The sequence below is a fragment of the Symsagittifera roscoffensis genome, chromosome 3 (assembly GCF_963678635.1).
Source record: "Symsagittifera roscoffensis chromosome 3, txSymRosc1.1, whole genome shotgun sequence".
Classification (NCBI taxonomy): Eukaryota; Metazoa; Xenacoelomorpha; order Acoela; family Convolutidae; genus Symsagittifera; species Symsagittifera roscoffensis.
This window is the reverse complement of record NC_087064.1, coordinates 19,465,067-19,478,612: the sequence shown is the minus strand read 5'-3', so window position 1 is coordinate 19,478,612 and position 13,546 is coordinate 19,465,067. Positions and strand designations below refer to the sequence as shown.

The 13,546-nt window shown below is 35.5% G+C and overlaps 2 protein-coding genes across 2 annotated transcripts in view; one reads left to right on the top strand and one right to left on the bottom strand.

Annotated features, from left to right (window-relative positions):
* LOC134841183 (golgin subfamily A member 5-like) overlaps positions 1–13,546 on the bottom strand; it is a 164,072-nt gene that overhangs the window by 46,000 nt on the left and 104,526 nt on the right. The window lies entirely within an intron of this gene.
* On the top strand, positions 11,522–12,057 carry LOC134841616 (actin, cytoskeletal 4-like; the record flags this gene model as incomplete). Its single annotated transcript, XM_063857642.1, is given in 3 exon segments — positions 11,522–11,773; positions 11,775–11,818; positions 11,820–12,057. Coding segments are annotated over 3 exon segments (534 nt in total), but the record flags the coding sequence as incomplete, so codon positions are not given.

Here is a 13,546-nt window from a genome sequence, read left to right as displayed (position 1 = left end):
ATTTTGTCAGAAGGGTAATCAGAAGGTCAAAAGTATCATAGTAACCGAGGTTACATTCAGGAGTCCCTTCATCACGTATTCCAGTCAAAATCCTTGGAACTTTCTAGATATGGAAGTGATAATGATAAAAGAAGATGACAAGTGTTTGAGTCCTTTTCAATTAAAATCAATAGCGGTTACATTTTTTTAATAATAACACGCAACTCGACACGAGAAAATATAATATACAAGTGCTACAAATAAACAATTTCGTCGAAAGTTAATTTGGCATTTATTGTTCCGAGTACGCAAGCGGCGTTCGCAATCTGTATTGCCAGGGAGATTCTCTGTTTTAAAAAGCTGCATGCTCTGGGTTCCTCAGTGCATATGCTTAGGTTCTTACAAAGCTTGCTCAAAAAAAATTCTGTGCTGGGGCCGGCCGCGCCCTGAATTTCAAAAGCTAGCAGTTGAAAAAGATATCCATCATTTACAAGATCTTTATACTTGTCAATTTTTCGCTCTTCCGGTTCAGCGGCAGCCGTACCAGGTTACAAACAGACCCGGCATTAATCCTACAAGGAGCTAAAGAGTCTAATACCGTTACATCCCACAAGAGCTGCTTACCAACAGCCCATGCAACGAGCGTCAAACCGTCTGGTCGATTCTGATTGGTCCTGAAGAGGTGTCGTGGTTCTAAAACAGACGGAATGTGAATAGAAGATAAACTCTGCTTGGCAAAGTTCGCCGATTGGAGATCCTGAAAAGAAGGAGTTCTTCTTTTGTTTTTATTTTTATTTTGGGGCATATTTTTCGAAATTGTAATTAAAATTGAATTATACTGTGTACTAGTAGTCGGTCCCAAAAAACAACGTTCGCACTTCTCAGTGTTCAAGCTCAGGCCGTAAATTTGTTCCGATTTCAGAATATTTTTAACGTCCCGGAGTACTACCTTATAATCGTCGACTAAATTCCCATCATCTAAATACCAGATGTTAATTTTCGACTCCAACTGTTTGACTAGTATAAGAAATGTTTCCGCAAAAAGGGGTGGGGCTTCAGGATCACCATGTTGAGTTCCGTCTTCTGACATTTTGTTAGAGCTTTCGTAAAAAAGGTAACTAGGTTTACCATACGCGCAATGGGTGTAATTATACAATTTGGGGCGATTTGAATAAACATGATTCAGCATTGTTTCTCTGTTTAGAGAGTTAGGCATTCTTAAAATCTAGTTTTAAAAAAACAGTGCATTTTGGATTGTCGTCGCGTTCAATTAGGTTTCGAAACGAGTGCGCAGCTATTTCTGCTCCTCGTTTGGTACCGCATCATACCTCTACGTTTCCGAAAAAATTTTGTCGCTCGCAGAGAGGCTTGCTTCCAGCGCATTTAGACGCGATACGTCTCAGCGTGTTGCCTATGGCAATCGGTCTCTACCCTCCGTCTATCTTTATGAGGGCAATAAGCTTTGCGCCAAAAAAGAAAGGTCTTAGTGGTTCGGGTATTTTGCCATCTGCAATGAGGTTTATCAGCTTAGTAAGCGATTTCATAAAATTAAGTCCTGCACTGCCATTCGACTTACTAACAAGATCTTTAAAAAATTGAGGAACTATTTTATCAGGAGCTGCTGCTGATCCGTTCGGAAAGAACATTATCGCTTTGTATAGGTCCAAGTCGGTTACGAAAAAACTATCCAACTTCCTTGGATTTGGACCTGCAAATTTGGCTCGCTGAGGGTGCTTAGACAACAATTTTTGATAGTTGTCAGTTGAAAAAGGAGCAATTTTGTCATCCAAAGCAGCAAGCCTTATTCCTGCCTTTACATTTCCTTCATCGAGCTTACTACTTATTAACTTTATTCTCTGCTCGAGGTCACTCAGAGGCGGGCTTGAAACTTGGGGATGGGGTTTTGGAAGTGACACGTCATTTGCTCGAATTTTTTTTATTTATCAAAGAGCTCATGTTTGTGGTCTGTTTGCGTCCACTTCTTCTCGGTTGCTCCAAAAAAAACAAGAACGACGTTAAAAAAAATTAGCCATTTTGTAACATCTTCTACATTGTAGACAATGTAATTTATTTTGTCCGACAGACTTTCCGCCAAGGGAACACGCGAGTCTTTTGGTACTCGGACATTTGAGATGGCTGTATTAACATAATTGTCTAGCACTAAATCATTACCTATTGATTTGCAAAATATGCTGTTGTTAAAGCGTTTAGATATTTACTCCAGATTTTTAAAGCTTTTTTTTCTAAGTAAATTAATAGTCTAAACAACCCATTGCGCTTTCTTTGCCTTATGTTTTATACACTTTCAGTCATTTTAACTGTGCTAAGAATTTTTCTGAGAAGCAAAAACATACAGACAGTTCTACCAAAACGCTTTCAGAAAAAACTAATCCTAACTATTTTGTTTTACTTTTTCAAGACTGATACAATTTGGTATTGGACTGATAAAAACAAGATTTCTCGTATTAGGGAAAAGCCTTGAATGTTCCGACTGAGTTTTAATTTCTTTGGTGTAATTTAAAATAAAAAAATTTGAATGCTTTTTTTGAAAATCATCCCCCAAACGCTAAATAAAGTACAAAGTAAATTATTTTGCTTATAGGAAAATTTCAAATAGACCAAATAGCATGCATGCCTCAATCCAATTTGGAAAGATTACAAAACGGATTAAGTCTCTGCTTACGCGTTATTAGCACGAAATATATCGCGCGCTAATTGGCATTATTGAAACCTCAGTAACTTTACAAAAAATGATCACAGGTGACATAATTTTTTAAAATTAAACTCAAGACAACAGTGCATTTCAAAAGATAAAAGTAATTTCCGTCAAAAACTGCCAATTAATAAGTCGAAAATTGTCTAGAGAAAAAAAACAACTCGAGCACAAATTTTTTCGTCTCTTTCTTTGAAATTTGGAACAGAAAAACATTGAAAATTGCAAATTTGACAGTGAGCGATTTATCAATTTCCGATAAAGGAGCGGTTACACAATGATCAACTGCTCAAAGTTGACACAAAACTTCTCAGGTTTCAATGCTTAAAACCAAAATGGCGCTCGCTAGGTTCGTACAGTTTTCCAAATAGAAACTATTTTACCCTTTTGCATAGAGATTTGTAACTAGATTGCTAGATTAAAAATTCTCAAATGCTTCGGTATCACTTCCGCCAAATGGTTCGACTGAGACTTGAGCGTGCGCCATTTTATTACAGTTTATCTGATTGTCAGGTCTGATTCAATAAATGATTTCAGATGAAACAGTCAATATTTTATAGTGAAATTTATCAATGCCCAATTGGTACTTAGGTTGAAAACGTATTTATCGCCTCTAAGAAAATCTACAGGTACCTCGTACTATGATTAGTTAAGGGTAGGAGTTAATTAACTCTCTTATCTATATTTGAGACTTTTTCTTTTTTCTTTTTAATTTACCTTTCCTTACGGCTTTAATATGATTCCACTATGTTTTTCCAATTTCGTTTAGTCTTTGAGCACTGGATAGGTTTTCAATAGTTACTCATAGATGATTTCGTATGACTGGTTTCTAATGAGCACTCATTAATTTAAATTTAAGCACCGAGAGTTATAAGTTTAAGTTTAAACTAACTGTTTTTGTACTCTGTATCACTTTTCCTGAAGAAGTGTGGCGGTTGTCATCAACACAGAACAGATGTAGTTGCCTTTTGCCCCTTGCTGTCGTCTCTCACTGGCTGTAGTCAGTTTCTGTTTTTTGCCCCCTTTTCCTGCTGTTTGGGCAAGAAGTTACTGCCGTGATCGTGTTTCAGCTTTTTGAATTTGGAAGTCGTCTTTTGTTGAAAGTCGTCTTGTTTTTACTCTCCCTTTACAATCAGCTTTAGCTCCTTTTGAATGGTTGGTAACATCATCCCACTCATATTCACTATGTAATATAGCGATTCTGGCTATAAACGCTTGATCGATAAGTGTTGCTTTTGTAGTCCAGAGTGATGAAGTATGTTGTTATGGATGCGCGGTCTAGGCTTAATATCTTCGTCTCAGGAATGTGCTTCGTGATGGCTACCCCCTTTCTCTAGAGTCTAAGCTGATCGATTAATAAAAGTGAGTGTTAATGTTTCAATTACTATTTTGAGCTCCTTGATTGTAATGGCTCTCCAATTCTTCTCCTTCTTTCATTCTCCTCATTGTTTGCATTAAGTAAATATAGATTTAATACTTTATCCTTGACGTAACATGGCATTGACATTTTAATCTAAATTGCACCAATTATGGTAATTAATGATTAGCTCCTAACATAGGTGTGAAGCACTATGTTACATTGGCCTTAAGCTTGCATTAGAACAAAACGTACACAGCGGTAACTTGAGTACATAAAACGTACATAAAACTTGAGAGAGCGACCGTTGCGCCGGAAAAAACTTGAGCTTAAAAACTGAAACTCGAATTTTATCAGTCACCCTCAAAATTTTTATACTTTAAGCCCAACAAATGATCAAAAATGAGGCCAAAACCTTTTAAACCAAAATAAAGTAGGTTAATAGCAAAAAATTTCGAAAATTGGGTATGCAGATAGCAATCAAGCTCAAAACACATATGTCGCGATAGTGTCAGAAGAAGCCCCCGGGAGATAAACCATATGCACTCGCAAGTGTAAAGCCGAATGAAATCTATTTGATATACGAAATCCAAGTCCTAGGAAAGCTAGTTGCAACTCACATAAACCTCTATTTGGCTGATGAAAGACTCCAATTCCTCCATTGCCTCAGGCTTTCTCACATCGATTACTCGAAAATTGCTTGTTTTCGGTTTTTCTCATTTTTTGTCTATAACAGTTTTTTGTTCATAGCAGTTTTTTGTTCATAAAAATATTCCCTTGTAAGTATAATTTTAAATAAATTTATTGGACGTCTTAAATTTCTGAAATTAAGCTTCTAACAAAATTATCTGACATCGTCATAAAATTTTGAAATAACTCTGACCTTGAGATCGTGAAATGGCGTTAAAACTGCAATCGAATACCCAAATTGCATTTAAACTGTCAAAACAACAATGCAAATGAAAAAATTTTACGCAATAACCATTTGCCATGTACTTTTTCAGAGCAAAAAAAAACGTAAGACGCCGAAACAAAGGCAAACACGAAACTTCAAAGAAGTATTGTGATTTAAATTAAACTAGCGTGTAACGCTCCTCCGGTGTTTCTATTCTTATTGACGATTCATAAAAATCCGCATATATTGGAAACAATATCTGCAATCTTTAGTGTACTCTGACAGCAACCAATTACAGGGTTTTTTCTATATTATATTTTCTCGTGTCGAGTTGCGTGTTCTTATTGACGAAACGTAACCCGTATCTATTTTAATTGAAAAGAATTTAAGCACTTGTCATCTTTTTTTATCATTATCACTTCCATATCTAGAAAATTCCAAGGATTTTGACTGGAATACGTGATGAAATAACAGGGTTGGTATTTTCAGAATTTATAATTTTTTTTTTAAATCCAATTTTAAAAAATCATAAGAGCGTCATCTCGAAAATTTAATGGGCCTCTGGAGAAATTTGGAGGCCAGATTTGCAACTACTGAGTGTCTTTGAGAGCACCAAACTAGAGGGTTGAGTATTTCAAATTTTTTAAACAAGCTTCCCGAAAAAAAATCATTTGAAAAAAACGTTATATCTCGATAACTAAAATGATTTGAGCATTCATATTTAGAGGCACGATTCGCGACGCCTGGGTGTACGCTGACTAGTTTCAAATTTTGTGATTTTTTTGTAGGTATGTTGTTTAAGAAATTTTGAAAAACTGAAAAAAAGACATATCTCGGAAACTAAAAGCATTTGAGCAGTCGCATTTGGAAAAATTTGTAATTTCTCTGAAAGTACCCTGACAGCACTCAACTACAAAGTTACGAATTTAAATATTTTAAAAAAATAACTTAAGTTTTCTGAAATTTTTTTTTTTGAAAAAATCAAAAAAAAACGTCGTATCTCAAAAACAACAAAGATTTCAACAGTAGCAAATGAAGACAAGCTTTGCAACCCCTTAGAGTATACTGACAGCATCCAACTACAGGGTTGGGAATTTCAAAATTAAAAAAAAATAATTAATTTAAATTTTCTGAAAATTTTTGAAAAAATCACAAAAAATTTCATATCTCGAAAACTACAAGGATTTGAGCAGTCGTATTTGAAGGCAAGATTTGCAATCCTTGAGAGTACTCTGACAGCATCCAAATACAGGGTTGGGAATTTCAAATTTTGAAGAAAAAAAAGTTTTTCTGAAAAACTGAAAAAAAATCACAAAAAACGTCATATCTGGAAAAAATACAAAAATTTGAGAAGCGATAATTGGAGGCAAGATTTGCAACCCCTGAAAGTACTCTATAGCCCACATTTACATGGTTGCGAATTTTAAATTTTGAAAAAAAAAACTAATTAAGTTTTCTGAAAATTTTTGAAATTTCACAAAAACAACGCGAAAAAAGTCTTTTGTTAAACATGCAAAAATAATACGTTAAAAAAGCTTAAAGATGGCGAGATACTGAAGCCCGCATTTAAATATATAATAGATTTGAAAGCAAGATTTGCAATCCTTGATAGTACTCTGACAGCATCCAACTACAGGGTTGGGAATTTCAAATTTTGAAGAAAATTAAGTTTTTCTGAAAATCTGAAAAAAAAACACAAAAAACGTCATATCTGGAAAGAATTCAAAAATTTGAGCAGTCATACTTGGAGGCAGAATTTGCAACCCCTGAAAGCACTCTATAGCCCCCATTTACATGGTTGCGAATTTCAAACTTAAAAAAAAAATTAATTAAGTTTTCTGAAAGTTTTCTGAAAATTAAACATGCAAAAACAATACGTTGAAAAAGCTTAAAGATGGCGAGAAACCAATCACTCAAGAAACACTTTACAAAAAACTAATTATCCTTGAAGAGCAATTTTTTCACCATTTAAGTTGCTCAAGGTCATCGATAGTGCCAAAAATTTGGCATTAACTGTAAATCTGACCTGAAACAGATTCATAGATATTCTTTAGAGTGTCGCAAATGCATTTTGTTGGCGTTTCGTGCAATTTTTGCTTTAAAAAACAGTATGGCAGATCGTCGTTTTTCTGTCATTTTGTCAGAAGGGTAATCAGAAGGTCAAAAGTATCATAGTAACCGAGGTTACAGTCAGGAGTCCCTTCATCACGTATTCCTGTCAAAGTCCTTGGAATTTTCTAGATATGGAAGTGATAATGATAAAAGAAGATGACAAGTGTTTAAGTCCTTTTCAATTAAAATCGATACGAGTTACGTTTCTTTAATAAGAACACGCAACTCGACACGAGAAAATATAATATACAAGTGCTACAAATAAAAAATTTCGTCGAAAGTTGTTTTGTCATTGATTGTTCCGAGTACGCAAGCGGCGTTCGCAATCTGTATTGCCAGGGAGATTCTCTGTTTTAAAAAGCTGCATGCTCTGGGTTCCTCAGTGCATATGCTTAGGTTCTTACAAAGCTTGCTCAAAAAAAATTCTGTGCTGGGGCCGGCCGCGCCCTGAATTTCAAAAGCTAGCAGTTGAAAAAGATATCCATCATTTACAAGATCTTTATACTTGTCAATTTTTCGCTCTTCCGGTTCAGCGGCAGCCGTACCAGGTTACAAACAGACCCGGCATTAATCCTACAAGGAGCTAAAGAGTCTAATACCGTTACATCCCACAAGAGCTGCTTACCAACAGCCCATGCAACGAGCGTCAAACCGTCTGGTCGATTCTGATTGGTCCTGAAGAGGTGCCGTGGTTCTAAAACAGACGGAATGTGAATAGAAGATAAACTCTGATTGGCAAAGTTCGCCGATTGGAGATCCTGAAAAGAAGGAGTTCTTCTTTTGTTTTTATTTTTATTTTGGGGCATATTTTTCGAAATTGTAATTAAAATTGAATTATACTGTGTACTAGTAGTCGGTCCCAAAAAACAACGTTCGCACTTCTCAGTGTTCAAGCTCAGGCCGTAAATTTGTTCCGATTTCAGAATGTTTTTAAGGTCCCGGAGTACTACCTTATAATCGTCGACTAAATTCCCATCATCTAAATACCAGATGTTAATTTTCGACTCCAACTGTTTGACTAGTATATGAATTGTTTCCGCAAAAAGGGGTAGGGCTTCAGGATCACCATGCTGAGTCCCGTCTTCTGACATTATGACAGAGCTTTCGTAAAAATAGTAACTAGGTTTACCATACGCGCAATGCGTGTAATTATACAATTTGGGGCGATTTGAATAAACATGATTCAGCATTGTTTCTCTGTTTAGAGAGTTAGGCATTCTTAAAATCAAGTTTTAAAAAACATTGCTTTTTGGATTAACTTCGAGTTCAATTAGGTTTCGAAACGAGTGCGCAGCTATTTCTGCTCCTCGTTTGGTACCGCATCCTACCTCTACGTTTCCGTAAAAATTTTGTCGCTGGCAGAGAACCTTGCTTTCAGTGCATTTAGACGCGATACGTCTCAGCGTGTTGCCTATGGCAATCGGTCTCTACCCTCCGTCTATCTTTATGAGGGCGATAAGCTTTGCGCCAAAAAAGAAAGGTCTTAGTGGTGCGGGTATTTTGCCATCTGCAATGAGGTTTATCAGCTTAGTAAGCGATTTCAGGAAAATAAGTCCTGCACTGCCATTCGACTTACTAACAAGATCTTTAAAAAATTGAGGAATTACTTTATCAGGACTTGCTGCTGATCCGTTCGGAAAGGACATTATCGCTTTGTATAGGTCCAAGTCGGTTACGAAAAAACTATCCAACTTTCGTGGATTTGGAGCTGCAAATTTGGCTCGCTGAGGGTGCTTAGACAACAATTTTTGATAGTTGTCAGTTGAAAAAGGAGCAATTTTGTCATCCATAGCAGCAAGCTTTATTCCTGCCTTTACATTTCTTTCATCGAGCTCACTACTTATTAACTTTATTCTCTGCTCGAGGTCACTCAAAGGCGGGCTTGAAACTTGGGAATGGGGTTTTGGAAGTGACACATCATTTGCTCGAATTTTTTTATTTATCAAAGAGCTCATGTTTGTGGTATGTTTGCGTCCACTTCTTCTCGGTTGCTCCAAAAAAAACAAGAACGACGTTTAAAAAAATTAGCCATTTTGTAACATCTTCTACATTGTAGACAATGTCATTTATTTTGTCCGACAGACTTTCCGCCAAGGGAACACGCGAGTCTTTTGGTACTCTCTTGAGTACTCGGACATTCGAGATGGCTGTATTAACATAATTGTCTAGGACTAAATCATTACCTATTGATTTGCAAAATGTGCTGTTGTTAAAGCGTTTAGATTTTTACTGTAGATTTCTAAAGCTTTTTTTCTAAGTAAAATAATAGTCTAAACAACCCATTGCGCTTTCTTTGCCTTATGTTTTATACACTTTCATTCATTTTAACTGTGCTAAGAATTTTTCTGAGAAGCGAAAACATCCAGACAGTTCGTTCTACCAAAATGCTTTCAGAAAAAACTAATCCTAATTATTTTGTTTTACTTTTTCAAGACTGATACAATTTGGTATTGGACTGATAAAAACAAGATTTCTCGTATTAGGGAAAAGCCTTGAATGTTTCGACTGCGTTTTAATTTTTTTGGTGTATGCTTTGAATGCTTTTTTTGAAAATCATCCCCCAAACGCTATATAAACTACAAAGTAAAAGATTTTGCTTATAGGAAAATTTCAAATAGACCAAATAGCATGCATGCCTCAATCCAAATTGGAAAGATTACAAAACGGATTAAGTCTCCGCTTACGCGTTATTAGCACAAAATATATCGCGCGCTAATTGGCATTATTGAAACCTCAGTAACTTTACAAAAAATGATCACAGGTGACATATTTTTTTAAAATTAAACTCAAGACAACAGTGCATTTCAAAAGATAAGATTAATTTTGGTCGAAAACTGCCAATTAATAAGATAAAAATTGTCTAGAGAATAAAAACACCTCGTGCACAAATATTTCGTCTCTCTCTTTGAAATTTGGAACAGAAAAACATTGAAAATTGCAAATTTCACAGTGAGCGATTTATCAATTTCCGATAGAGGAGCGATTACAACAATGATCAACTGCTCAAAGTTGACACAAAACTTCTCAGGTTTCAATGCTTAAAACCAAAATGGCGCTCGCTAGGTTCGTACAGTTTTCCAAATAGAAACAAATCGGATCTCTTTAACTTTTTTAACTTTTTGTATAGAGATTTGTAGCTAATTTAACCAATTTTAACATTTCTGAAACTTGTGATTATAGCTAGGGTTGACTGAAGAAAAAATCCGTGTCAATTATTTGAAATTCAAATGGACAAAATAACAAGAGTTTGCTGAACTGAGTTGGTTCTAGCGAATATGCGAATGTCACCCTGAGAATGTCTGCTAATTTGGCGGAGCTTGCCATAGCAGAGTTTTTAGTTTTTAGCTGTTTGTTTCAATATCAAGTTTTTCCGAAAAAAAATTGAATTATTCCCTTCTGCTTGGTTTTCAGTAATATCACTAACTTAATTAGCCAATTGTTTGCTTCCTTTTTGGCATTAAAAAGATGCGTTGGCTTGATGAAAAAAATACAGGACAAATTTTCATTTTGGCTCCAGCTACACCAGTAACCAGAAAGTCCATTGATTTATCATCCACACAGTGTGCTGCAAAATATTTTTGGATGCTATAAATTTTGAGATTCCGTGCTTGGGGAAAATGGGATTCGTTGCCAGCAAAAAACGATTGTTAGCAGTGTGCTCTGATCAAAACTCCAAAGTTCAACGTGCACAGAGATTTCAACACAAGAACAATCTGATGCTTTATAAATGCAAGTCGAGGTAGATATGCCGTCGAGAATAACTACAGATAGTTTTTCGACATAACATGACCAAGTGCACCCAGGGTCGTTTATTGACTTTGAATAAACTTCGTGATCTGTTTACTGTTTGTTGTTATGACTGTTTGTTTTTGGAGCTTTCTAAATTAACCTTATTCTAAGTTGCTGTATTTTTTTTGCTGTTTGCTGTTTGCAGTGTTTTGGAATTAAATTTAAACAGGCCCGTCAAAACTGTACATAGGAATTAAATCAACAACGGCACAACTCAGAAAGAATTCACATAAAGCACTTCTGCTACTTTGAGACTTCTTGCGGATAAAAATTAACAAACCTTGAACAACTAAAGAGGAAAATAACAAAACTGGAACAACTACTGCAATTATCTCAAGCAGGCTAAATTAAAACGTAGTTATTTTAGTTGAATTGAAATGAATTGAGGAATTAGTTTACTTCAGTTTGTCCAGTTGGCAGGAATTATGATCGAAATTAGGTTAACCAATGTTTCTTGGAGATTTTTCTTGGAGACCCAATCCATTGTTCAAATTTGAAAATCACGTTTAAAAAGTGCTTTGGGTGAGTTTTTTTGCCAGTTTTTCGAGGTTTACCAAGGAACAAGTTTTTGCGAGTGTTAAAAAATATAAATTTACAAAATAATTTCTTCTTCTTTAAAAAAACAATATCGGTCTGCCTTAAAATTATATAAATATACGCTATAGCCTCGTAAACGTCGGCCAAAACGGAAATTGTTTATGACATCAAAGAGAAATTGTGCTATACTGCGTTTGATTTCAACCAAGAAATGTTTGAGTCCGGAAAACCAAGTAAGAATGAGAAAAACTACGAGCTACCCGATGGAGAATGTTCTATTAAGAACTACGAGCTACCCGATGGTTCTATTCAAGCCGAGTTGACAAGCATGGAAGCAGCTTCTGGTGTTCACGAGATGACTTACCATGCAATCCAGAAATAAGACGTAGGGCGACATCTGCAAAGAACTCCTCAAGAACACTGTACTTTCCGGTGGCAGAGCGAATGGAGAAAGAATTTAAAGATCTGAATGGGGACCGAGTAAGGGTGAAAGTGGTTGCACCTCCTGAGAGGAATTACAGTGTCTGGATTGGAGGTTCGATTTTGGCTTCTCTCTCTTCTTTCCAGCAACTGTGGGTATCCGAAGACGAGTACGAAGAGTGTGGACCAATAATAGAAAATGCATTTAAAATGTTTCTTATTTTGATTTGGCTGGTCTTCTTGGAACCATTTTGAATTAGTTTAATTAACTCTTAGTACAATAATGTTCGATCAGAATTTTTTTACTCATTATTTATTTTAATTTATTTTCTATTTCAATCTAGTTATTGGACATATAAGCATAAATGCATGACATTACTAGAAAACTTGACATCAAGACAAGACAATTTCTCTTCTAATTGGCGACTTCGCAAAAATCAGAGCAAAATGTCGAGAAGTTTTTTTGCCTATTGGTAGAAACATGGGTTGAAAGTAATATTTATCAGCCAAGCAGCTTCGACCTTAGTAAATACAAGACTTGCGAGATCTATTTAACAGTTAAATCTGACTACTTTAATATTCTTACCCCTTTTCTTTAATTTGCATTGAATTTGAGGGGGAGATTCCTCATTTGGTCTATTAAGGATAGGAAGACTGTTCACATGTGCCGAAATAATGCCGTGAAATTGCAGTAAGTGCAACGCGAAAATGAGTTACAACTCCTGTTGCAGTAATAAAATGTTCAAATTAGCAATCAAAATTTTCAATTTTTCTCACACAAATAAGCATAACAAGTTTAAACGAAATAAAGTAAAATTGATAAGGTTTTACTGATGAGGGGAGGGGTTTATGTCACATTCATTTCTAATATTTCGAGTTCTGCCGCAACACGGGAACAAGACTGGTCGCATAGCAGGGCAAAGCCTGAATGAACCGACTGCCTTTTAATCCATATCGATTAGTTTTTGGCAATAGAAAAAAATTTAAGTTTATACCTTTTGGACAACAAGCATCACACAACAAATCGCTGCATGCGGCGGAGTTGCCTATTTGCGCTAACCCATTTTTTGTTAGAATAGATAATTGTAATAGTAAATAGCTAAATGCTGTAACAACAGTAATTTTTGCAAATCTAACAGGCTCAAATTCTTTTTACACCCTGCTGTCGTATAGATATATATTCACGGCAGCGTGTAGTCAAAATTGTTTGAACCTGCTAGATTTGCAAAATGTGCTGTTGTTAAAGCGTTAGATTTTTACTGTAGACTTTTAAAGCTTTTTTTCTAAGTAAATTAATAGTCTAAACAACCCATTGCGCTTTCTTTGCCTTATGTTTTATACACTTTCATTCAATTTAACTGTGCTAAAAAATTTTCTGAGGAACAAAAACATCCAGACAGTTCGTTCTACCAAAACGCTTTCAGAAAAAACTAATCCTTACTATTTTGTCTTACTTTTTCAAGACTGATACAATTTGGTATTGGATTGATAAAATTAAGATTTCTCGTATTAGGGAAAAGCCTTGAATGTTCCGACTGCGTTTTAATTTCTTTGGTGTAATTTAAAATAAAAAAATTTGAATGCTTTTTTTGAAAATCATCCCCCAAACGCCATATAAACTACAAAGTAAAATATTTTGCTTATAGGAAAATTTCAAATAGACCAAAGAGCATGCATGCCTCAACCCAATTTGGAAAGATTACAAAACGGATTAAGTCTCCGCTTACGCGTTATTAGCACGAAA